We start from the raw sequence: 26,691 nt of genomic DNA, 5'->3' as shown, positions 1-26,691 counted from the left end.
AAAGTGAAAGTGAGGCTGGATATTGTTCATTCATATTGTCTATCATAATTCTGAATAGATTTGCATCTGAGCTTTCTGAGAGTTCTGGTGAAATGCTCCTCCAGTGGCATCCTTTAACATCCAACATTCTGGTTTCCTACTCACCAGAGAGTGCTCTGATTTGTAAGTTTTGGTTTTTTTTTAACCAAGGAAAAAGCCTTGAAGAACGGGCTTAGAAACAGCTATTTCTCACTACAGTTCAATGAAATTGCAATTCTTATGGAGCATTATGACTTCTTTAGAGAGAGTTGAGTCTTCCCAGGAAATCCTTAAGAATGTTTTAGTTTCGTTCTAGACATTGTGTCTAGATTATACTTTGTAATATGATCTCAGAAATACATCTCAAGGTGCGTAGTCTGGACTGACAAGCAAGAAGTTCTTGTATGCTGCTCAACTCTAGTGCTACAGAGGCTGTTTGAGGCAGAGGTAGCTGCAAAACTGTGACGTCCTAGTGGTGGGCATCCAAGCCAGTCATTGTGATAGGCTTAGATTCAATGCTGAAGATTTGCTTTTGTTTTATTCAGAGAGTGGTATATTCTATTTTAGTGTTTTTTTTTTAATACTAAGTTCCTGGTTCTGTGTTCTGTGTTTGTATTGGTTATCACTTCTATATTGTAATTTCAAGAGCGATATATTTCTTTCTGGAGCCATTTGTTCTCTTAACAGTCCCAAATAGATAAGATCAATTGATTAGACATTTCCAGCTTGTTGGCATTCTTTTTGCATTATAAGAGATAGAAGGTTAAAGTTATTACAAATGGCATAAAAGGTTGTGGCCAACCATTTCCTTGGGACTATTTTGGGCTGCTCTATTTCAGTATAAGGCAAATGTTTGCCCTTCAATTCTTGAAAAGATGAATGTTTTAGCAGGCAAATTCATGTATTGTGATGCCCATTTATTCCATTTCTCTTTACTCATTAAATACCTATTGTGTATACAACACAGTGAATGCTCTTCATTCACATGTCTGAATTATACTCAAGTTAGAATGACATTTGTTAACACTCATCATATGACAATGAATGCCTCGGGTTTCAACTATCTTCCTGTTTGGGAGGATTCACAACATGGCAAAGTACATGGAAATACACCTTCAGACTTGCTGTCTGCATCCATACCATCTTGCTGTGGTCCTTGGGTCAGCTGCTTCCTGAGCAGGTGTTGGTTAAGGTAGCTCTGGTGTACTTTGTGCCCATCTTGGGTGTGTGTTGGGGGTGTGGTACTTCTCTGGCTCTGCTGTGGCCCTTTTGTTGTTGCTGAAAAGAAAACCTGTCTTCATAAAGCCAGAAAATGGGAGTTTTGCATTCAGTTATAGTTAGTGATCAGGATGTTCTGTGAAAAGTGATTTTTGGAGGGTGCCTTTGGGATGAAATGACTTCCAAAGATTTTGGAATATTATTTATTGAATTAAGCACAGCTTTACTTGGACTACTGGGATTGATATTTCAATTGCAGGAAGCAGGTTTTTTTTTTTTTCCCCCCTCCTGTCACTCAGTGCTTGTGATATAGACCTGCGCGTCATTGCACATGCACGGTTAACTGTGCCAAGAGCAGCAACTGGGGCAGCAGCCAGATGCCAGGCCCAACACCAAGGGAGAAAACTATTCTGTCAATGTGTGTTTAAATACCACAAGTGGATCATCAAGAAAGACATATTTTGAAACATATTTTCCTCTTAACATGATTGTTTCATTTAAAACATTTTTTGGTGTGGGTGTTCCCTGATTTTTCAGCCAAGGCTATTCTGGCTTTTTCTCCTGGGTTCCCTCCAGCCTTGGGATGATTGGGACAACAGTGTTTTGACAATGTGAAGGAATGTGGGAGAGTTGGGAGGATCTTGCCTTAGGGCCATCTGATATGGTTCAAATTGTGCTTCAACCTTTTTTTTTTTTAATTTAATCATCATTGACCTTGGGAAAAATCATTTTACCTGCTTTAGGCCTCAGTTTCTTCTTTTATGGGCAGATGATTTAGTCCATTTATTGTGATTATTGCTCCTATGTATGAAGATTCTGACACATATTGAGCACAATAAATGAAAGCTGATCATAATTGACACGAGTAATGTAGATCTTAATGCCCCATACAATTACCAGTAAGATGGAAGTCTCTTTCTGTCAATCAAAGTTAGGAATCAAGAGTCATACCAGGAAAGGTAGTCCTGGAAAACATTTCAGTGAAGAAGTACAGTTTTTGTCTAGATATTTCCAAGCCCTCGCCCCTTGGTTCTTGGTTACATCTGTATTTAAGTCTACATCTCACTTGAAAATGAGTATTCTATGTCAGAATGCTATTGTGTCCTTCAGGTTCTCCAGTATTAGGCATTCTCTCTCTCTCTCTCTCTCTCTCTCTCTCTCTCTCTCTCTCTCTTTCTCTCTTTCTCTCTCTCTCTCTCTCTTCCAATCCTGAGGCTTGAGCTCTGGACCTGGGCACTGTCCCTTAACTTCATTGGCTCAAGGCTAATAGTCTACCACTTGAGCCACAATGCCACTTCCAGCTTTTTCTGTTTCTATGGTGCTGAGGAATCAAATCCAAGGCTTCATGCATGCTAGGCACTCTACCACTCTACCACTATACCATATTCCCAACCCTGTTTTTATTTTTAAACTTAGAAACATATTCATTTATTTGGTAGTGGTAGTGGTAGTACACACCTGTCATCCCATCACTTGGGAAGCTAAAAAACTTATTCATTGGCTCTTCATTGACTGCTTATTATGTATGTATCAGGATGGTTCTAGGATCCATTCAGCTGAGATCCTAAAGAAACCTTTCTGATGAGTCCGAGGATGGGTTGATAAATGAAATACTATCTCTAGGATAAATGCCTTGGTGTCTGAAGGGAGAGTCATGTTTCTGAGTGTACAGAGTATATGTACTGTTAAGCAACTTCTAGGAAGAAATCAACTTCCTTGTTGTAGCTGCTTGGCAGGTGGATTTAGTATCCAGGTGAACTTCTCCCGAGGATACATCTTCCTCAGAAAGGAACAGAAACTTTGGAGATCTCTCTCTCTCTCTCTCTCTCTCTCTCTCTCTCTCTCTCTCTCTCTCTCTCTCTCTCTCTCTCTCTGTCTGTCTGTCTCTGTCTCTCTCTGTCTGTCTCTGTCTCTGTCTCTGTCTCTGTCTCTCTCTCTCTCCCCTGCCCCATAGTGACTTCCACTCTTTGTTTTTTACTGTGGGAAGGAATTATAATACTGGATCAGCAAATTTTGGCCAGAGCAATTTATTTGCTTCTGTTGTCAAGGCCCTTGCTGGTTGTTTTGATTTCTCTGTTGCTGCTGTAACAAATTACCCCATACTTAACAGCCTAAAACCACACACATTTGTCATCTCACAATGGTGAAGGCCAAAAGTCTGACTATAGTGGGGGCTCACTCCGTGTAGAGATGCTCAAGGCTGAAATTAGGGTGTTTGCAGAGCTGTGTGCTTTCTGAAGGCTCTGAAGATGCATGTGCCTTTGAGCTTTTATAGGGTGGCAGCTGAATCCATTTTCTGCTCTTTCCTGCTAGAGTCCCTGATTCCTTCCTGCTTTCAGCAAATGGGAAGGTCTTTGCTACTGGGGACCCACTGTTTCTCCTCATCCTTTTTCTATGGTTCAGCAACGAGTTGCCTCCCTCTCATGATTAAATCTCTGACTTTTTCTGCCACGTGTTTCTATTTTCAGCCAGAGAAAGCTCTGTGGTTTTCAGAGCTCATGTGATTAGATTGCCCATGCTGGGTAATCTCTTTAAGGTCTATAACTTTCCATTTTGCCCTGTAATGTAAGACAGATTCCAGAAATTAGCCTGTGAACATTATTTGGGAATCATTCACTTGCTACAACTTACTTTTGAGTTGGGAACATGTTTCATTTTGTCTTTGAAGTATTCTCTCAGGGTCCCAAGCTTTTATTGATCCCTCTTCAGCTTGCTCATATTCTGAGAACAACCATAATGTATGATAAACACTCCCCATTAGGGTTTTTAATTCACAAACCAAAGAGAGATAGAAAGCAGAGCATCTATGATCAAAGCATGAGATATTCATCTAACAAAATCTAGGTAGGTGTTTTTTTTTTTCTCTTCATATGTTTGCTTTGTACCAAGAACTGTTTTAGATAGATGCTGAAAGTTCGACCAAGGTGTAGGTAGATGAGGAATATGTGGGGCTTTCATTCTAGTGGTTCTGAGAACATGCTTTAAGGCTGGGCCTGGTTATTTGAGGAATTCTTTACAGGTTCTGTGAGGGCTGTCTTCCTACCCCATTTTCATTGATGAGCTCCCACCCAGCTCAAGGACATGAGCTTCTGCCAATAAGGGACATGGTGGTGTGCAGTAGGGAGAAAGTGACATTGGAGTTATCTAGGTTAGAACATTCATCCTGGCTCATAATCATCTCTGTGATAGGAATATGATGTCTTATCCTTGAGGGCAGGGTCAGGCAAAGAGATTTGTATCTCTGTAGAAGCATTACCTTAGGTGTTGAACATTATAAGACTATGTGGTTAGATCATCTCTGTCTCTGATGACACTTTCTGCCTGGAATGGAGACCTCTGTTCAAATGTCTCCTGATTGATGCAGCACATTCCCACCAGGGCAGAACTTAATTCATAAGTAAATGTGCCTTGAGATTCCAGGAAGACCAGTGACCTCACAGCTGAGCTGTATATAAACCCAGGGGCTGATGGGTAAGAAGTAAACAAAGGGCCTTGTCTTAAAGGACCTTTGTTTAGCTCTGTCTTCACTATTGTGGATTAAGACTCAGAATACAGGGGTTTATCTTCTCTGTAGTGGCTTTGTAGGGCTTGAGACATCAATTTGTTACACATTGTCCTGAAAGCAGCTGTGTAGAGTTTTGTGGGAGAAAACACTTTCTTTTCCTTTCTTACTACCTGAAATTCAGACATTTGTGGAAAGTATGAGATGCTCTTTGACCTTATTTTATTCTGATGCCATTTGTTTACAAAAGACACTTTATCTTGTTAAGTGATTGCAACCCTTACTATTATATATTTGATTCAGTGATATACTGTGTAGATTTCCTTTACAGTCTTTACCATCACTGCATTTCTTTGGGAAAGGAAAACAAGACTGTAGGAGAGCCTGGTGAAATTAGCCTTGTGCTAATATGACTGCCCAATTTCATCTGCACAGATATTTTTGTCTTAATTAAACTACTTTGTTCTTGAAAAGTGTTGCTGTTTCTAAATTAAAGTTTGATTTTTGTCCTAAATTATGCTAGTCCATATAGTTAATTACACTCAGAAATAGCCCCAAATGACGTATTTTAATGAGTGAAACACAACAACTTTAAAAGTGATGTTCAAATTGTTTAATTATGATTTAAAAGAGCAATACCTTTCTTAGGCATAAATTTCATAGGTTCCTACTTTTATAAAAATATTACAGTGTTCTTCAAAGGAATTCTTTGCTGTTATGGAAATTATTAGAATAAGACAGTGATTACTTCTGGTTTTATGTGTGGCATGTGGTTTACTTGGTGATTTGAAATATTAATCCTAACCCTAAATTAGACTTTCTTAATCTGGGCAAGATAGATTTTCTTCTACTTTATGGAAGTGTTCAAGGAAAGTTTGAAATATCCCAATGATTGCTTTGTAGCATGCATCTGCCTGAGGAAAATGAATTATACTTTGTGTTGAAAAAACTATGCAAATGTATGCATACTCACACTTTATTTAGCATTAGAGTCCCTGAAAAACTTAGATGTGGATATGATTTTTGTAAATTGAAAAATCACTTTCAATTGCATTTAATTTCAAGGATATCTTGTCCTTGTTTCTATTTGGCTGTGATTTCAAATATATTCATAATATTCTTTATCTGTCTTCATTTATGTAGTGATTATCTATAAACAAATCAGTTCATTCAACCAACATTTATTGAGCCCAGCTCATTAAAGTCTTTGGCTTTTTTTTTTTTTAATGGTATCTTGTATTGTAGGCATAGTCTTTTACTTTTAACATGTAGATTCATTTTTCCTAATTAGTTCATGTTTTATATTTTGTTAAAGGGAGTATATATTTCTCCTGTAGGTTTTAAACTTTCCTTTTTACTTTTGTGTATAAAGAACTTACTCATGAATAATGATGTGAGGTAGAATATATCCATTTGTAACATTATTATTTGTATGTGTGTGCGCGCACACATGCGTGTGTGTGTGAGAGAGAGAGAGACAGCATATTGATTGGGGTTTGAACTCAGGACTCAGAGCTCGCCACTGGCTTTTTCATTCAAGGATGGCATTCTACCACTTGAGTCATGTCTCTAGTGTAACATTCCTTAATTTACATCAGTCCCCTCCTTGTATTTTATAATATTTATGCACAGAAAAGTAAAATCAAATTTTAAGTAAAAATATATAAATGATAATCCAAGCTTGAAACTTGATTATGAAGTTGAATTTTGTGTGTGTGTGTGTGTGTGTGTGTGTGTGTGTGTGTGAGAGAGAGAGAGAGAGAGAGAGAGAGAGAGACTAATATCAGCTATACCTGCATATGTAACTCCAGCCATCATTCCTTTGAACATGGAAGTTTGTGTTGGTTTCAGGTTTCCAATATTGCTAGAAAACACTTTATTCTGAAACAAACAGCGTGGAAAGGATCCTTGTAATGACATTGACTGCTCTACCTTATTATTTATGGGTAGATTGAGCTAATGCTTCTGTTAGACACCAAAACCAAAAACACTCAGCTAAAGAAGCCAGCAGACCACAAGTACAACAAAGGCTTATCAGGAGATGTGGTTTCTGTAAAGGTCTGATGCTCATGGCAGATTTAGAGAGGTCCTTGTGTTTATATTCGACAACAGTAACACTCAGAGGTAAAACTGTTATGTAGTACATCCTGCTTTATATATGGAGTTTTGCCAAATTGTGGAACTTGTAAAATAAGAAAAATAAGCTTGATTCCAATTTTAAGACATTGAAATTAAAAACTTGAAGGAAAGTCATTACCTATGAAGATGTAAATTTATGTAGATGAAGACACCACATTCTAAGTGTCACATGAATTGTTCACCAATTTGTATTTATTAGGGAATAGATGGCTGGGAACGGGGACCAGGGATCCTCGTTGGGTCTGGGGTTTAAGAGACACCTGACATTTCTGGGCACCTGTGGTTGCCACTACTTTGGTGGCTAGTCAAGGTGTGATGGGCAGTCCAGCTTCTGTCTGGAATTTCAAAATCCAAAGTAATGGTAGTATGTGGGCCAGACAGGGAATGTACAAATATACCTTCCTGCAAAGAACCCTGGGAAAGTGATATTCTGTGAGCATTGTTGAATGCTAGGGTATGCATGCACTGACATTGAGATGATGAGTATGCACGAGATGTTTTTATCCATTATGTATGCACTAGCTTTAGGTATGTATTCCTACAACATTAAAAAATTATTCATTGAAGAATTAGAAATTGTTATTGGAAGAAAAAAAATGAAACCTGCACGCATCCAATTATAGTACTTGTAATGTCCCTTCTTTTGGTTAGAAGTTAGTTTCTTGTTTCTTTTTAATTGGAGACTGGGAATGGTTTTAATTGTTTATTTTCAGGCTTATATTTGAGCTCAGAAACAAAAGTATTTCTTTTCTCATTCCAGATAGGACTAAACTCCACATCTTCCTTCCCAATTCAGCAACTGGTGGAAGCTACTAGAACTTTACTGGATAGTCTTGGGAGTCTGGCCCAAGAGGTAAGTTGTGTTTTTCTAATGTAAGTAAGTGATTGGCTCCACAGTGCCTTTTCTTTTTTCCTTCCCAGTTCTGAGTTTGACTAAAATAGTCGTTTAAAGTTGAATATCATGTAAGAAGCAGTATCAATGTTAGAATCATAAATGATCTGAAACATGATCTGCTTTGATCTACTCACTTCAGAGAAGAAACTGGAGCTCAGTGATGTCTCAGAGCTAATTAGAGGCTTATAGCCACATCTCTAGTCTAGACCTTTCTCCCATGAGTTCTCTGTCCCTACCTAATCACACATTGTGAAGAAGAGGATTCTCTTTCGCCCCCTCATATGCTGCTTTTATCTGATTGGCAGTTTCCTCTTTGTAGCCTCTTTACTAGCAAGACTTATTAATAAGTCTTTTTACATTTCACTGAAATGTCTATCTGTAAACAAATGGAAACAACATTATTCTTCAATCCAGCCTTTCCTTTAGTAAAATCTAACCTGTGAAGTTTGATTTGGGTTATAGGGTCTCTTCTTGGCTGGCTTTTAGGTCTGCATATTCACTCATGGGTTAGAACAATCCTTGTCAGAACAGAGGCCCTGTAGGTAGGTGGGAAAGCAGTTGAGCCTTCTTCTGACTTCTAGCTTCCTTTCAAATCATGCTTGCAAAAGAGAAGCTGTATAGAGACCTCTTATCTAAGGAATTGAGTTGAGCAGTGATCATAAATAATATGTTCTCTAATGTATAGGACACAGGAAAATAAAAATTTATGGAGAATTTTTTTTCAGACTTGGTCCAGACCTTTTTACATTGTTTTTTTTTTAACTAAAGATCTCAACCTTGCTAAGCCAGCACCCTGCCACTTGAACCATACCCTCAGCCTTTTATTGCTTTAGTTATTTTTCAGGTGGGGTCTTGCTTTTATCCAAGGCCAGCCTCAGACCTTGGTCTTCCTGTCTGTAGCTGGGATTGCAGGCATGAACCACCACAACTAACTTGTATGTTGAAATCTTGTTTTGTTCAGCCTGGCCTCAAATGGATTCTCTTAGCCCTGCCTCTCAAGTAGCTGAGATTCCTGGTATGAGACACCAGGCTCAGCCCACAGTGTTATTTTCAGCTGCTTCTCTAACTCATGAATGTAATGCCTATACTGTTTTTTCCAAGTACAAAAATTTACTTTCTGAAAAAAGAAATAGAGTATTGCATGTTCATCATGGAGAAAGTAGAATACTTGGAAATTACAGAGAACTCAAGGGTTAAACAGTGCCAGCACTCTTCATGCATTCCCTTCTGTTCTGTCTTCTTTCTTTTAATCCCGCTCGTGTGTCTCTGACAGAAGAGGCTTAACTTTTGGAACCCTTTTCAGAAGCAGCCCCTTCCAGCCTGTCATTTGTGACTCTCATTAGGAAGGTTGATGACCTTTGGCTGGGCAGAGAAAGCTGAGCCAACTGGCATTCTTCCAGGTGACAGAAAGAGAGACTGCTCTGCAAGTCCACATCTATTTCTCCAGGGCTCAATTAACTGCCATTGGCTTACTCCCTATTGCTCTTGAGATTCTCTCCTGCCATGTTTCGCCCCCTGGTTCATTTCTGGCCTTGGAGGAAGCAAAGCTGAGATCTAGCAGGGGAGGCTGCCTCTAAGCTCAGGATATGTTGCACTCCCTTTTTCTGTTATCACTGGCTCTGCTTTGTGTTGGAGGTCAAAAATGAATTGAAAGCAGGTGATATTCCTGTGCTGATGTGGGGGAAGTTCTCCAACTGGACAGTGTGCATTTTTCATTGGCAGCAGCTTTTTGTGCCCTGCTTTCTCCTGATCTAAGATGATCAAGAGCTGCTAGCTTCTCTCAATAGAATACTTTCAAGTCACTATGATCACGAATGGCTCATTGTCTAACTTGCTATGTCCCAAGACCACAGATAGGGTAGGGAGGTTCCGGCAAACTCACCACGAGGCTTTGAGATTATGTCAGACACAATATGTTCTGGGACATGGATTTTTGAAGGGTCAAGAGAATAAGATATTTCTTTTATCTTCTCTGTCCTCAACCTTTACTTTCCTCTTTGCTTTCCTTCCCTTCTCTCTCCTTTTCCTTCCAATTCCTAATATTAGCTGTTCAGCATGAGGAGCTGGAGCGACATGCGGCAGGAGGTGATGTTTCTAACCAATGTGAATGGTAGCGGCTCCTCCACGCAGATATACCAGGCAGTGTCCCGTATTGTCTGTGGCCACCCGGAAGGCGGAGGACTGAAGATCAAGTCTCTTAACTGGTATGAGGACAACAACTACAAAGCCCTCTTTGGAGGCAATGGCACCGAGGAAGATGCTGACAGCTTCTATGACAACTCTACAAGTGAGTATTTGTGTAGACCAAAGCCTCAGTCCCACCCCTGCCTTAGCTCTGGGCTTGGCCCTTCCCCTCTGGAGAAGCCAATTGTCCCCAGTTCTTTGGGAATTAACAGATGTCAGGTATATAGTAGTGTTTCTCAAAATGAATAAACGATTAAAAATTAGCCTGTCCTAATTTTCTGGAGTAATCATGGATGAGAAATTGGCAGAAAGACAATTTTTTACATGATCCTACTTGTATAGAATATAAAAAAGTTGACGAGAGTAGAATGGAGGTTGCCAGGAGCTGGGAAGAATGGGAGATGTGGATCTAGGAGTTCAAAGGCCTGGTTATGTGAGATGAATGAGTCCTGGAAAGTTAATGTACAACATGGTGACCATTGATAATAACACTATATATCTCCTTAAAACTTTTGGAGAGAAGTGATTTTGTAAGTATTCCTGCCATACACGTGTGACAACTATGTATGACGATGGGTACATTAATTATCTTAATTCTTTTAACCATTTCATATGGATGCCTACATCAAAACGTCAGGACATATGTTGTAAATATATATCATTTTTATTTGTCCATTAACCTTAGCAAAGCTGGAAAATTGAGAAAGAATAAGGTACTAGTATTTTAAAAAATGTTATTATGATGAGTGAGGTAAGCTTTAACATGACACTAAAACTAAGCAACAATAAGAGTAGTAATAACCATTAACTTAAAATCTTAAATTTGAAATGCAGCAGTGATACTCACTAGACACTATGGTGAAAATGAACTATGCAACTTGTCAGGGGAGGGGGATAAGGAGGGAAAAACTGAGGGAAAACAAGGAAGGGTAACTGTAACCCCTCTGTACATCACCTTTATGATAAAAAAATAAAATTCAAGAACAAAGAGGAAAAATCTAACTTTGTAAAATTTCCAATGTATACTACATTCTGTTTAAGTTATCTCATTTTGCAGGCACCATAACCCTGTAGAGTAGGATCTGTAACCCTACATTTCATGGGCTCAGCAGGGGGGAAGTGACTTGCTCAGAGCTACTACACAGCTAATCCACAAGAGCTGGGATTCAAGCCCGAATTCTTCTGGCTCCTGGCTTTTTCCCTGTAAACCACACTGCCTCCAAAACACCTGTCAATGGTGGCATGTATGCACCATCACACTCAAGACATTTGATCTGTTGTTTGGTTTGTGTTCTTAGCCACAAGGCAGTGTTAAAGAGCCTTGTAACTCCATATCCGCTTGCTGCACGTGGGCAGTTTTGTGGGGCGGTGTGTGTGTCTTGTGCCTGGTAGCAGTGTGGATCAATGTTACAGTCATAGACAATGACCTCTTTGCCTTGAAAATATGATGCTGCTGGGCCTTTCCTCATTTCTAGCCACAGATGGACGTATCAGCTTTTTCTACGTTACTGTAACACAAGACCCCACAGTAGCCTCTGGATTAGTGTCTTCCAGACATTTGCAAGTTGCTTTAGAGGAAGGCATTGTAGGCAGTTTTACTTAATGCCATTTCCTCTCCTTACCCCGCCTCCCAGCCTGAAAGTCAACCCAAGCAAGCCTTTACTTGAACAATAAATATAATTGTGAGCAAGTTTTCTTTATTAAAAAAATATTGTGAGCTGCTCAGTGTGAAACTCATCTGAAATCCCAACACTTGGGAAGCTGATGCAGTGGATCACAAATGCCACATAAATGTGTGTTTATATTTATATCCTGGGGCCAGAGATGTAGCCAAGTGCTTGCTGAGTATGAGTAAAGCCATAGCTTTGATCTCTCACAACCCCCTCTTTTGCAGTTCTGTCATCATTGAAGCATATAGAGGCTATTTAGAACTTTAAAGAAAAAAATCTGAAAAGCTCACAGTAATTTATTTTATGTGTGTGTGCTGGTCCTGGGGCTTGAACTCAGGGTCTGGGTGCTATCCCTTAGCTTTTACATTCCAGGTTGGTGCTCTACTCTTGAGCCACAGCTCTACTTACAGTTTTTATTTTGGTTAATTAGAGGTAAGAGTCTCATGACTTTCCTGTCTAGGCTGGCTTTGAACTGTGAGCTTCAGATCTCAGCCTCCTGAGTAGCTAGGATTATAAGGCATGAACTACTAGGAAAGCCTGTCTCAATGATTTTAAAAAATCAGGGATAAGCAATCCCATCTGTTGTTACAATTTTGGAGTTGTCATTAAATTATAAGTATCCTTGTGATAAGATGTATTGATTAAAGGGAAAATGTTGGGTTTCTGTTTTAAAGACGAAAACAAAAGTCTAAATCCAGCCCTCTGGTTGTCCTGTTTGTTTTTAGTGAAGACAGAGATCTGAGGGTTGGCACGCAAGTGTGAAGGCAAAGTCATGGGGACAAGTATACAATAGAAACATTTTCCTAAACTGGCTCAGTTGTGAGATATAAGAAGCTCTGGTTACTGAAGCATTATTCTGGAGGATTTATGGAAAATATCTCAGTTAATCCTCTTGACACTCTGCCAAGTAGTTGATATGGAACTTTATTTTTACCCAGGGGAAAACAGGGGATCAGACAAGGAAAGCTATTTGTTACATGGTTGCTATGTGGTCCAGCTGGGATTTGTACCAGTACTACCTTCCTGGCTCCCAAACCCTGCATGTTTCTACCAGCATATGGCTATGTATTTGAATGAACACTTGTCTCCTGTCATATTTGTAGCTCCTTACTGCAATGATATGATGAAGAATTTGGAGTCTAGTCCTCTTTCTCGCATTATCTGGAAAGCTCTCAAACCCCTGCTTGTTGGAAAGATCCTGTATACACCAGACACTCCAGCCACAAGACAGGTTATGGCTGAGGTAAGCTGCCCCAGACCAACAGTCCCTCCTTATGAATCTTTCAAGATTTTTTTTTTGGGGGGGGAGGCAAGTTAAGGTGGCTTCAGATGGAGTAGATGAAATATACTCATGGCTTTTCTGGGACCTTAAAATATCAAAGCTGATTCAGACTAGGATTGATTGTTTAGGGCCAGCTCCAAAGCCCTAGGTATTTAAATCGTAGCTTCAGATAAGCAATTTTTGTGAGATGGGAGAAGACTGGTCAAGCATTGTTGTAGAATGGGGCGTCTTAACAGGATCACTGAATTGCTCATTATTTCTGCTTCCCTTCTTTTTTTTTTATGTGACTCCTGATTCCCTTCTGGACACCAGGTGAACAAGACCTTCCAGGAACTGGCTGTCTTTCATGATCTAGAAGGCATGTGGCAGGAGCTCAGCCCTAAGATCTGGACCTTCATGGAGAGTAGCCAAGAAATGGACCTTGTTCGGGTGAGTTTCCCCCTGGTGACTCTGTGCTCACTTGAGAAGTGAGCTTATAGCCACTTTCTTACAAATGACTGAGATGAGAACTCTTCATTTAATGTCATGAGCTTAGTTCAAGCCACAATGTTGCCATTACTACAGAAACATCAGCTATGGTTCAAAGGTAGCTTTATGTGGTGTGCCATCAAGGTTTCTCATGGCCAGATATTAGTTGTGTATAAAATTTAGTGGGTCAGTGGTTGAAGGTAGAGTTGGGTGATTAAAAGACTCTGACTATTTGCATTTCCCATCCCAGTTGCTGAGCCAGCCTCAGCATCTTCTTTAGCCTTCTTATATCTTGGTAGGTCTTAGAAGGATGTGTGACAGCCAATGTGTGGCCCCATCTGCAGACAGGTCAGCAATATGGTTTCCAAAGCTCTGCACCAGTGCACAGCTACCCATACTGCACCGAAGGGAATTGCACTTCATGCTTCTGAGCCACTTGAAAGGGATAAGTGCACTGGAAACTATTAGATTCAAAAGCAGAACAGTCTGGGAAGAACAGCACATCTCCTTTGCCTGAACTTGAGAGCCATTTAATCATATCATCCCTGCCTTGGGCTGAGTCAGAATCATTAAACTATTTCCTATTGCCATGGTGAGAGAGGCCTCCTCTTTTTGCCCATGCTGCCATTAAGAGGCAGGAGAGGATCTTTTGCCAGGTTTCTTGTCTTGAACTTCATTGATCCTGGGGCCACTGGATTTTTGACACTTTACCCACTTGGAGCAAACCCTTCTAGAGATTATGACTGTCCTTGGATTCCTAACAACTGAGGAGGAATCTTCCAATGATGGAGATGCCAGAGGCCCCTGCAGAATCCTTTAATTGGTACCTTTCTCAACAGGGGACTTGAGTGAGGAAGGAATGATATTGGGTGATAGGAATAGCTCATGCCCTATATGAATGGGTCACTATTTGACTGTAGTCTCCCCTAGCAAAGGAATAACTCAGTCTAGCCACAGACAATGCTATAGATCTGAGTACTCTCAGGCCTCTTCCTGGTTTTCTCTTTCAAACCTCCATTTAGGTTAAGCTTATTTTTCTCTGAGTCTCCACAGATGACAGAGGTCCTGTTGAAAGGGATCAATGAGTTTTGATCTGAGGACAAATAAATGGCTTCCCTATGCTCTATATGCTCATAAAGCTCTCTGTTCTTAAGGCCCTTATAAACATTAGGAATCTAGCTGGGAGAATTCTGAGTGTGTGGTAGGAAATGGAGGAGTGGAAGGCACAGTGTTATCTTAGAGAGCCTTGTGTCAAGGTGAGGATCTCTAATATCTGGGGGCCAGCACAAGGTTACGAGCAAGGGGAGATATAAATGCATTACCGGGATATGACAAATGGAAGGGAGAGATCAGGCAGAGGTTATGTGAGTGAGTGCAACAGTCATAATGCTTTTGCAGACCTGTCAAGTGGCTTGGTGGTAGAGGAGAAAGGAGGAGACAGCAAGATGATTCTTGATTTCTAGCTGGGTGGGTGTGGGGTAGTCCCAGGATCATGGCTTTGGGGATCTGTAGTGCAGGAGGTTGGGCTGGGGATGAAGACTCAGGAACTGTCAGCTCTGAGTGGTGTCAGAGGAGCGTTACTACCAACTACTGTTTTCTCTGATTTAAGGAACATTAATTCCACAAGCCTGGACATTTCAGTCCCCAGCATCTCATGCAACTTGTTGTCTAGTATAAGGAGGCCATGCCTGAGGCTTCTGCTTCTGCAGAGTTAGCTCTTGTCTCTGCTGGCCTTGGACCCTGTCTCTTCCTATTGCATTGCCCTGAAGTTCAGCAGATACTTCTCTCAAATCATAGAACCTGAAAAGGATTTGCCCCTTAGAGTTTTCTAAGTCACTCTCAGCCCCTCATTTGTAGACCTTGCTTCCTTCTTGCTTGCCCCTCCCTGTGCAGTCTCGGGTCCCCCAGTCCTCTCAAGCTCCCACAGAGGCCACGTGCACAGCAACTTCTCTGGTCAGGTCCTTTGCGCCTTGCTGTTCTCCTTGGCTATCTGGCCCAGATGCCACACTGGGAAGGAGGTAACACCTTCCATGTCACATCCCTTCTCGCTGTTCCTCTTTGTTCATTTCAAGAATCTAGGCAAACTAGTTTTAGAGTTGCTGATGAACTGAACTTCTGTGAGGTCTAATTTTGTATCTAGTAACAAAAATCCTTACTTGTCTTACTGATGGAAGTGTAAATTGTTATTCCCTGATGGAAAGCAATTTGGAATGAAAGTTTCAAGAGCCATAAAAAAGTCTCATCCTGTGTACCTCCAATCCACACACCCCTAAGGGTGGATCCTACACCCTTAAAAAGTGATTTCCTACAGAAATCACTTTAAAGAAGTTACATTGCAGAGAACATGTTATTGCTGTAGTGATTGTAAGTGGGGAGAAATTGGAACTCAATAATTAGCAGAAAAAGCATTCTGTTCCTATTAAAATCAATGTAAAGGTACAGTGTGGGGCGAGACATATCATGTTTGGTGAAAATAAAACTGATTATAAAAGGCAGTTTTCTGACACTTGGAGATTCAGTTCAGTAGCCCTGGGGCTTCCTCTTTCCCCTGGAAACTGTAAGGAGAGTTGCAGACATGTCTCCTTTTTTTCTGAGCTTGCATTGCTCTGCTATTTGGCTGCACATCTGTGCAGCCTCTGCTCAGCTGCCAGATCTGCCGGTTAGCGCCAGATTGGCTTTCCCATTATCACACTGACACAGGTGAAGAGCAGCTGGTGAAGGATCAAGAAGTGGAAAGTAGGCCTCCTTTGCATCATGAGCCATGTGTCCTGATGTTGAAAAAGATGGCCTTTGACTTCATTTAACCAGCGATATGATGTCTTGAAACTAAGCTCAGTCTAGACTAGGACTTTTACTTGGGGTCATCAGACTGTATCTCAAAAGAGAAAGGTGATCCCATATAGAGGGTATATTCGATCCCATATAGAGGTATATTCGAATCAGAAGTCCTATGTTTCCTGTCTTGGCATTGCCACTTATTAGCTCTGTGCCCTTTTATTAGATATTTAACCTTCCTGAACCTCAATTTTCCTGTGTGTGAAATGGGGGGTACAAAAGCTATACCACACTCTTAGAATACTATGAGATATAAAATGTATTGGCCACTCAGTATAATATTGTTAAGTGTGATTACAGTTAATATTGTGGATCTGAGCTGTTTGGGAATGTAAGAACTGTGAATTCAGACTAATCTTGATTTTTGAGTCTCAGCCCTGTACTTAACAGCACTATGAAAGGAAAGACTTGGAAAAAATTATATTAAGCAAAATATGCCCCCCCAAACATAGGTTGCATAGTTTCCCTCATTTATGGTAACTAGAATGTGCCTATAAATCACACTGGATGGTAAAAGACTCACACAGTGAGACCAAAGGATGATATTCTTAGGAGAGGAATATAAAAGCTTAGTAGCTATGTACATATAATCATATAAAATAATAATTGAAATGAACTCAGAGAAATGGAAATGAGGATTTTTTTGTTACTTTGTTTGTTTTCTACGTTGTCATTGTTTTTGATTTTGCAAAGAAATACCATCCAGTTTTTATTAGCAGAAAGGATAGTTTCTAGTGGCTTTTTAAAAAATCTCTGAAGACATTTGTTAATCAAGATACTTAAGCCTGATTTATTTAGAATTATTTAGAATTAGTATATGATTATGGTGTTGTGATGGGTAATCTTTCACAGTCTCCCTGTTTAAATGAGCAATTCTAAGTAGGTAATTGGCATCAAAATGTAGATGTTCACTTGTTTGGTCTCACTGGAATGACAGATGCTGTTGGAAAGCAAAAGCAATGACCACTTTTGGGAACAGCAATTGGATGGCTTAGATTGGACAGCCCAAGACATCATGGCATTTCTGGCCAAACACCCAAAGGATATTCAGTCCTCCAATGGCTCTGTATACACCTGGAGAGAGGCTTTCAATGAGACCAACCGGGCAGTCCAAACAATATCACGCTTCATGGAGGTGAGCATCTGTTATGTGTTTCAACTAAAAAGGCTTAGGGCTTTATTTCTTTGTAACCTTCTTTCAATAATGTAGAGACAAAAGGAAATGTTGGAGTTAATGTGTAGTATCACTTATAGCAATATCCTTTAAGGGATTGATTCACCAAAGACAGTAAATGTTGGCTGAATGGTTGGATGAGTAAAAAAACTTAGCTAGCTTTATGATAGGAGTCCTACTATCCATTGTCTTTTAAGTTTCCGTGCATTTTGATATTCTCATACCTTTTGTACTCCCTTAAAAAGTCATTATTTGTAAAACTGAAATTTAATTCAGGAAAATTAAGAAAATTCTAGAAATGATGGCACTTAACAGAGATGAGCAAACTTTTTCTGAATGTATTGTTTTGTTGACTAGTTGTTATGACTCATTACTAAGAAAATGAAGAGGAAAACAAGATAGGATCACTGTTTTCACTTCGTTCCTTTCACTAAAGCAATACGAGTAACTTATGCCTAAATTCTTCTAGTATTTCACTTAAATTCTAGTTAAAAACTAATCTATTCTAGAAGACTGAAAAAGAGAGGATTGGATATTTTTGATTAATTTTTTTTTGCCAGTCCTGGGGCTTGAACTCAGGGCCTGGACACTGTTTCTGAGCTTTTTTTTGCTCAAGGCTAGCACTCAACCACTTGAGCCACAGTGCCACTTCTCGTTATGTGGTACTGAGGAATCAAAACCACAGCTTAATGCATGCTAGGCAAGCACTCTACTAAGTCAGGTTCCCAGCCCAAAATGTTATTATTATTATTGTTATTATTATTGCCAGTCCTGGGGCTTGAACTCAGGGTCTAGGTGCTGTACCTGAGCCACTTTGAGCTCAAGGCTAGCGCTCTACCACTGAGCCACAGAGCTACTTCTGCTTTTTTTTTGAGTAGTTTATTGGAGTTATAAGTCTCATGGGGACTTTTCTGCCTGGGCTGTCTTCAAACTGTGATCCTCAAATCTCAGCCTCCTGAGTAGCTAGTATTACAGGCATGAGCCATTGGCACCTGGCTAATAATGTTACATTTAATCAGGCATTTAGTTAACAAGCAATTAGTTCTTGCTTCTCAGAGTAGGCTGTGTTTTGGCCTACATCCCTGGCCACCAGAGCTCTCACCAAGGCTGGTCTCCCATCAGTGTGTCAACCTGAACAAGCTGGAACCCATATCGACCGAAGTCCGACTCATCAACAAGTCCATGGAGCTGCTGGATGAGAGGAAGTTCTGGGCTGGTATTGTGTTCACAGGTGTCAGTCCAGGCAGCACTGAGCTGCCCCGTCATGTCAAGTACAAGATCCGAATGGACATTGACAATGTGGAAAGGACCAATAAAATCAAGGATGCGTAAGTTGAATTCCATTCTATCAGCCTAGTCATAGGCAAGTCAGAGCAGCTATGATGACTGTAGGTTCTTCATTTTACTTATTTATTTAATGTATTTTTTTGTACTTGTTCTGGGGCTAGAACTCAGGTCCTCACATTCTTGCTTAGCCTTTTCTGCTCAAGACTGGTGCTTTACCACTTGATCCACACCTCCATTCTGGCTTTTTGCTGGTTTCTTAGAGGTCAGACTTTCACAGATTTTTCTGCCTGGTCTGGCTTTGAACTTCTATCCACATATCTTAGTCTTTTGAGTAGGATTACAGAAGTGAGTCACCAGTGTCCTGTGGTACTTTGTTTTAAAAAATAATTTGGGGGCTGGGGATATAGCCTAGTGGCAAGAGTGCCTGCCTCGGATACACGAGGCCCTAGGTTCGATTCCCCAGCACCACATATACAGAAAATGGCCAGAAGCGGCGCTGTGGCTCAAGTGGCAGAGTGCTAGCCTTGAGCGGGAAGAAGCCAGGGACAGTGCTCAGGCCCTGAGTCCAAGGCCCAGGACTGGCCAAAAAAAAAAAAAAAAATAATAATAATAATAATTTGGTAGAAATTAAAAAAAAATCCTTGATGACGTGATTTTGATGAAAACGTATTTATTGCTTGGAGCCTATTATTTCTATGGTCAAAAAATATCAGAATTTCTACTGAAGGACATTAACCCTAAAGCAATATGTGAAAAGGAAAAAAGAAAACCCTTTCAACTTTCACTGCTAGATAGGATAAAAACAATAAAATGAGAATTATGGAGTAAATTTTTTATGTCCACTTGATGCAATGTTATGTAGACAATGAGGAAAAAAATTAATCTAGGAAGAAGTAGGGTATGTTCATTCTGATTATTTTTGTCGAAAAATACATGTACATGTAACCAGAGACTGAAAAGTAAGAAACAAAAACAGAGAGTGCCTCTGTGGGCCTGTGGGTGATTGGATTTTTTTTTCTTCAGTCTGTGATCCTAAGGAATGTTCATTCACTTGTGGTTTGGTTTTAGGTACTGGGACCCTGGTCCTCGGGCTGACCCATTTGAAGACATGCGGTATGTCTGGGGAGGCTTTGCCTATCTGCAGGATGTGGTGGAGCAGGCGATCATCAGGGTGTTGACCGGTTCTGAGAAGAAAACTGGTGTCTATGTGCAACAGATGCCCTACCCCTGTTATGTAGATGACATGTAAGTTACCGGCAAGCCACTGTCCTTAATCTGTAGCCAAAGAACACTGTTGTAGGGGGAATGTGTGTGTGTGTGTGTGTGTGTGTAAGTATGGGTGAACAATCTGAAAATAACATGCCAGCTAAAGATGAATAACAATACTGCCCACATTGTAGACAGACTTATGTGTGCACATACAACTAACACCTTTCAACCTCCTTTTACTGCCTTTTTAAAAATTTTGTACATTCTACCCTTTTAAGATTTGCCCTAGGTGGAAAATTAAAAATACCATGATAAATGTACAAGAACATACATGCACAGACTCTCAGACTCAGAAACATCAATCTAGACATATAAAGGTTGATTTCCTATAAGTTTGTCAACTCCTTTCAAGTTTCATTGAACCACATTTTGAAATCATCCAAAGCTGAACAACACTGAACAAAATGCAGCTGAAAAAAATTGCCTGTCTTAGACTTTTTAGATAATCTTTGAGGGCGAAGTCACTATGCTGCCAAGTTCTTATTGTGAGAACTGTGCCTTTGAAGCTAATGAATTCTTGGAGGGAGAATGGGAAGAGGTATAGCTATTGCAAGAGTCTCAAATATGCAATCTCTCTTCGAAATTCTGTGTGTGTGTGTGTGTGTGTGTCTGTGTTTGTGTGCATGTATGTATGCATGCCTACATGAGTGTTTATGTTTGTATGTGTGTGTGTGTGTGTGTGTATGTGTGTGTATTGCAAACCCTAGCTTCTCTAGGTCATCAGAAACTTTTATTTTCACCTTCAAGATGATTAGCCAGACCTGTAAAGACCTGTAAGCTGTGAGTTACTCTAGAAAGGATGTGTTAGGGTGAGCTCACATAAATTCGAGCTCCTAAGAGCCTTTGACTATTGTCATATGGTCAGCATGTAAGTAGTAAAATCTGGACTTGAGCCTCAAGTTTTAGGGTCCACAATCTGTGGTTCTTTCTTTGCAGCTCTGCATTTCCTCTGCTAGGGTAGAATCTGAAATATAATGAATACCAGCTGTCCGATGTGTATTTCTGATCCACGATTAGAATTAAACTAAGCAAGTCAACAGTGAATCAACCTAGGACATGGGACTTACGTGAGAGACTAGGTTGGATTTGTTTCTGGTTTTTGTTTAGTACTTTGGCCAGACTCAAAGAAACATAAGCTCCATGTTTTCCCTCATTTGTAATAATTAGTATATGTCTAGGATAGTCTTAGCAGAAGATCACAGTAGCTCAATAGCTATTATGTACATATGAACATATAAAATAATGCTAATCTAAATGAACTTTAAGACATGGAAAAGAGAGATTTGTTTTTTTCTAATGTACTGTGTGACGTTATTTCTTTTTATTTCCTTCTTTTTTTCCCCCTTTGGTTTATTTCTTGTCACTCTTTTTGATTTTGGTACCCTGTGTCTTGTATATACATCTATCTGATTTGGGGAAAGAAAGGGGAATAACAAAATGGTGAGGTAAAGAATAAAGGGTAAACTAATGCAACAGTGATACTCATAAGACATTATGTTGGAAATGAACTTTACAACTTGGCCGGGAGGTTGAGTTGGGTGGGGGGAAGAAAGGAAGTGGGAGAAAATGAGGGAAGGGGTAACAATATTCAATAAAGAATGTACTCATTACTTTACGCATGCAACTGTAACCCATCTGTACATCACCCTTACAATAAAATACCTACCTTGAACTAGATGCCACCAAGTTACTAAAGCAAGCCTCATCCTCCCAAAGGAATTTTGCTTGGCAATACTTTGTCAGCTTAGTTTTTGTTTCTGTCAGAGTGCTCACAGAGTACTATGTGCTTTGGAGTCCAGAGGAACTTGCCCTTAGTGACCCAAACATGGAGTCCTCTATCATGTAGGCTGAGGCCCTGGCCCCATGAGCCTAACTTTCATTCCTCTCTTCCTTGATGTCTCCAGCTTCTTGCGGGTAATGAGCCGGTCAATGCCCCTCTTCATGACACTGGCATGGATCTACTCTGTGGCTGTGATCATCAAGGGCATCGTGTATGAGAAGGAGGCGCGGCTGAAGGAGACAATGCGGATCATGGGCCTGGATAACGGCATCCTCTGGTTTAGTTGGTTCATCAGTAGTCTCATCCCTCTACTTGTGAGTGCCGGCCTACTGGTTGTCATCTTGAAGGTAAGGCTGCTCTTTTGCTCCCTTCTGCTAGGGAACTCCTCCTATCCCAATCTAAGCTAAGGGAAGAGAAGAAGGACAGCTTGGGATCTGAAAGGGAAGGGGGGCTGGGAATATGGCCTAGTGGCAAGAGTGCTTGCCTCATATACATGAGGCCCTGGGTTCGATTCCTCAGCACCACATGTACAGAAAATGGCCAGAAGTGGCGCTGTGGCTCAAGTGGCAGAGTGCTAGCCTTGAGCAAAAAGAAGCCAGGGACGGTGCTCAGGCCCTGAGTTCACGGCCTAGGACTGGCCGAAAAAACAAAACAAAACAAAACAAAACAAAACAAAAAAACAAAGGGAAGGGGACTTGCATGTCATCAGCATTTCCTTCATTTTAGAGTTAGGAAAAATGAAGTCCAGAAAGAGGCAATGCTTTCCCAATTGGGTCATAAGCAAGTAGGACTAGAACCAAGGGCTTATGCTTTCTGATAAGCACATACTGAACTGTACCTGTTGCTATTTGTATTAGGTAGTGATTCCAAACTTCTAGGAACAATCATCAGAAGGACATGCACTGTCACAAGTTAGGTTCTCTGGAAGTGGAGTCTGAGACAGAGTTTGGCCTATGGCTGTTTACCAGGGATCAATGCCCACGGAAGAATGTACACGATGTAGGACTGGGCAGACAGGAGAGTTGAGACAACCCAATGGTGTGCTTTGGAGAACAAAAAGCTGGTTGTGCTTGTCTGTCATTGAACCCATAGATCCCACTCTGTTTTTTTTTTTTTTTTGGCCAGTCCTGGGCCTTGGACTCAGGGCCTGAGCACTGTCCCTGGCTTCTTCCCACTCAAGGCTAGCACTCTACCACTTGAGCCACAGCGCCGCTTCTGGCCGTTTTCTGTATCCGAGGCAGGCACTCTTGCCACTAGGCTATATCCCCAGCCTACAGATCCCACTCTTAAAGTTCTCCCATGGCCCTTCTTCCTGACATCCCCTATCCCACCCCCTGAGAAGGATGTGCTCCAGGGCCAGGTGGTTCTGTATCTGTTACTAATCCAGAGATGTTGGCATCTGGATACTGTCTAATGACAGTCATAGAAGCACTCCTTTAATGAATGGATTTTCTGGGCTTTGCAGCTCTGTTTGCACTACACATTAATATGCTGCTCGGATTTCTTCCCTCCATAATTATTTCATGTACAAATGCAACATATATAAATAAAGGTTTCATTTGCTGTGGTATTGGGGGTTGGGTTCAGGGCATCATGTTTGCTAGGCTGGTATTCTGCCATTTGAGCCAGACCCCTAGCCCTTTTGCCTTTAGTTTGCTTTTGAGATAGGATCTTGCACTTCGCCCTGGATGGCTGAGAAATAGACAGCAAAATTATCCACTAATATGGAGTGGTTAGTCGTAGACTTTATGCTGTTCCCATTTCTGCCTTGATATTGCTGCATGATTGTGGCCTTGATTTTCTCATGGGAAAATGGAACAGCATTGCTTTTCATCTCTAAAATGAGTATAAATAAACTCTAGCAGTTTTTCCATAGATGATGCAAATGAGTTCTAAGGCTTATCAAAATAGTACAGTTAATGGGTATCTTCCTCCTCAGTTAGGAAACCTGCTGCCCTACAGCGACCCCAGTGTGGTGTTTGTCTTCCTGTCTGTGTTTGCGGTGGTGACCATCCTGCAATGCTTCCTGATTAGCACACTCTTCTCCCGGGCCAACCTCGCAGCAGCATGTGGGGGCATCATCTACTTTACGCTGTACCTGCCCTATGTCCTGTGCGTGGCGTGGCAAGACTATGTGGGCTTTTCAGTCAAGATTTTTGCGGTAAGTTGCTGACCCAACTGTAGTAGTGGTGGTCAGGGCCATTCCTGAGGTTTGACCTCCCTTCTGTAGTCCATGAATGGAAGCAGCAAGTTGAAAACAGACCCAGAGGAATGCCATCCTCATTTCTAAATTCTGTGTTCTATGAAGGCAGGCATTGTATCTTATTAAAATGTTTATCTATAGTCCTGTGGGTGAATGCTGGTTATATTGAATTGAATGGATAAAACAAAAAAGAGACCAGACTACGTTGAACCTGATTGGGGGATAAATGACTTTTGGAAATGACTTTAGGTGATAGCATTTCTACGTTTTATCTCCCAGGGTTTTTTTTTTTTTTTTGGCCAGTCCTGGGCCTTGGACTCAGGGCCTGAGCACTGTCCCTGGCTTCTTCCCGCTCAAGGCTAGCACTCTGCCACTTGAGCCACAGCGCCGCTTCTGGCCGTTTTTCTGTATATGTGGTGCTGGGGAATCGAACCTAGGGCCTCGTGTATCCGAGGCAGGCACTCTTGCCACTAGGCTATATCCCCAGCCCCGGTTTTTGGTTTTTTTTAAACCATGTTAAGCTCACTACTAAGTCACAGGCACAGATAGTACTGAAAGGTCTCGAGGTCAGAGATGTCTCATGTTTGACCTTTGTCTTTCTTGGGTCCGATGTACTGTATTACTTCAGTAATATTTTCTGAATTGAATAACTGTGAGGAGTAGGTGCCCTGTTTTCTCACAAACCCCTGACTGGACAATTTTTTTCCCCCCACAAAGGATTGGCCTTTGATGGCAGGAGAACCCTCTAAGAGCAACATGGCTCTAGGCCACTTAGGAAAGAAGCTCATAGTAACTCATAGGGTGCTTCCTGTCCCTCATTTTGGGTTCGATAGATATCAACAACCCGAAATAAACTCCTGTGATCCTGAATATTCACTGGCTGGCAATGAGTTTGAAAAGACCTTGATGAATGTCAGTACAGGGAGTGGCATGGATTGCTGAGGCTTGAAATATCTTTGGAAGCATAAAATCTTAAAAGTTCTACACGGCTTCATGCCTCATGTGTTTCTGAAATGTGTGCATATAATGAGTGGTTATAAATGGAGTCAATTTATATTCGGTAAGGGAGCACACTCCCCTAAAGGGACTCTGAGGTTGAAGACTTCCATTGCCTATACTTGATCTATTTTACAAATTCCAGTGTCTCCAGGTAGAATTTATACTAGAAGTAATAGGAACATGTGAGAAACAGGAAATAGAATAATTGCCATTTGCCTCTTTCTCTCAGAGCCTGCTGTCTCCTGTGGCTTTTGGGTTTGGCTGTGAGTACTTTGCTCTTTTCGAGGAGCAAGGCATTGGGGTGCAGTGGGACAACCTCTTTGAGAGTCCTATGGAGGAAGATGGCTTCAGTCTCACCACTGCTGTGTCCATGATGTTGTTTGACACCTTCCTCTATGGGGTGATGACATGGTACATCGAAGCTGTCTTCCCAGGTATGCCGGGAGCTTTGGCCGCATGGTAGACAGAGATAGTTTCTGCCTGCAGATCCTTCCTTTCTCTGTGCTAGGATTTCTGCAGGCCCTGGGCTTCCTAAAAGAAAGAGGCTTGGATTTTAAACTCATGACACTTAGTCAAAGAAGCAGCTGATTTGGAAAGTACAACAGTTACCTGTGCCATGACACTTATTTCTTGAGCCTTGTATATGCCAGACATTGTGCAAAATGTCCTTTATAATTCACTGCAAAGTCTTTACTGTTATAACCAGTATTCTTCAAAGGGAGAATTATGCCTAGAAGAAACTGAGTGACTTGCCTGAGAGCATATGACTGTTTGGTGTTGCTGTTTGGAGGTGACCACCACTGGGTTAAAAAAACCCAGTTGTGTACAGTATGGTGTTCTGTTTAAGTAACAGTTTCTGAACTGGATAAAAGAACAAGGTGCTCCATCTTCACATAAATCCTGACTTGCACTTCCTTCTTTTGTAGAGTGGGCCTGGCCTTTGAATGTTGGAAAGGCCCTGTATAAGTGATTTGATTATTGTTGAGTCAGCAAGCCAGGGAATTCCTACTGTGCTGACTTACCTCTGTAATTCTGTGGCCCCAGAGATGGGACTCTTGAGGGAGGGGCTGTTTCCTATTACAGATTTGTGACTAGTGCAATAAATACATTGGCTCTAAGATCCTTCCAATGATTTAAATTAAATAGTATTCCATTAAAATTTATTTTGTTAGAGGGGAATGAGAAGAAAGATAAGCAGATTCTGGGTGGGTAGGGACTAGCAGGGGAGAGGTATTCCCGAGGAAAGAGTAAAGAAGATTGAATACCGTCTAACTAGACTGTTGGCAATGATGAAGATGGAACAAGGGAAAACTGTTGGGGATACTATTTCTCAGAGGGAAGGATGCCAGGAGTGTGGTACAGGGGGCAAAAGTAATCGGAATACAGTGTAAATGTGTGTAAAGATCTCACAGTGGACCCCCCCATGTAACTGATATAAGTCCATAAATTCATTTTGATCTTTTCCTTAATAAATCTTTCTGACCAAGTTCAAGATGAATCTGCCTTGGAATACCCAGGTTCTAATATTTGTATGAAAATACAAGGTATTTTTAGGACAATCATTTTATCTCTACTGGGTTCCTTTTCTGATGCTCTTTTGAGGAGGTAGCTATGAAATGTTTATTCACCACTACCCGAGCCTCCTTTTTGAATATGAAAGTTTGTGGTATGTCGAGCTATATTCGAAGTCCAACTCTTCAATTCACTGGCTGAGCATCCCTCAGCTACTTCCTCCTCAGTTTTCCCATCTATAGAATGGGGATTGTTG

General features: G+C 40.9%; 1 protein-coding gene across 2 annotated transcripts in view; it reads left to right on the top strand.

The window, feature by feature from the left end:
- Positions 1 to 26,691, top strand: part of Abca1 (ATP binding cassette subfamily A member 1) — a 123,837-nt gene that overhangs the window by 58,454 nt on the left and 38,692 nt on the right. For both annotated transcript variants that reach the window (XM_048338411.1, XM_048338421.1), the window contains exons 8-17: positions 7,638 to 7,730; positions 9,819 to 10,059; positions 12,730 to 12,869; positions 13,221 to 13,337; positions 17,149 to 17,346; positions 18,508 to 18,713; positions 19,741 to 19,917; positions 21,846 to 22,068; positions 23,661 to 23,882; positions 25,153 to 25,357. In XM_048338411.1, the coding sequence (XP_048194368.1) occupies positions 7,638 to 7,730; positions 9,819 to 10,059; positions 12,730 to 12,869; positions 13,221 to 13,337; positions 17,149 to 17,346; positions 18,508 to 18,713; positions 19,741 to 19,917; positions 21,846 to 22,068; positions 23,661 to 23,882; positions 25,153 to 25,357 (1,822 nt within the window). The remainder of the gene's footprint in view (positions 1 to 7,637; positions 7,731 to 9,818; positions 10,060 to 12,729; positions 12,870 to 13,220; positions 13,338 to 17,148; positions 17,347 to 18,507; positions 18,714 to 19,740; positions 19,918 to 21,845; positions 22,069 to 23,660; positions 23,883 to 25,152; positions 25,358 to 26,691) is intronic.

Source organism: Perognathus longimembris, chromosome 1 (assembly GCF_023159225.1).
Source record: "Perognathus longimembris pacificus isolate PPM17 chromosome 1, ASM2315922v1, whole genome shotgun sequence".
Classification (NCBI taxonomy): Eukaryota; Metazoa; Chordata; class Mammalia; order Rodentia; family Heteromyidae; genus Perognathus; species Perognathus longimembris.
Note: the sequence above shows the minus strand (reverse complement) of the source record. Positions and strands in the feature narration are given on the sequence as shown.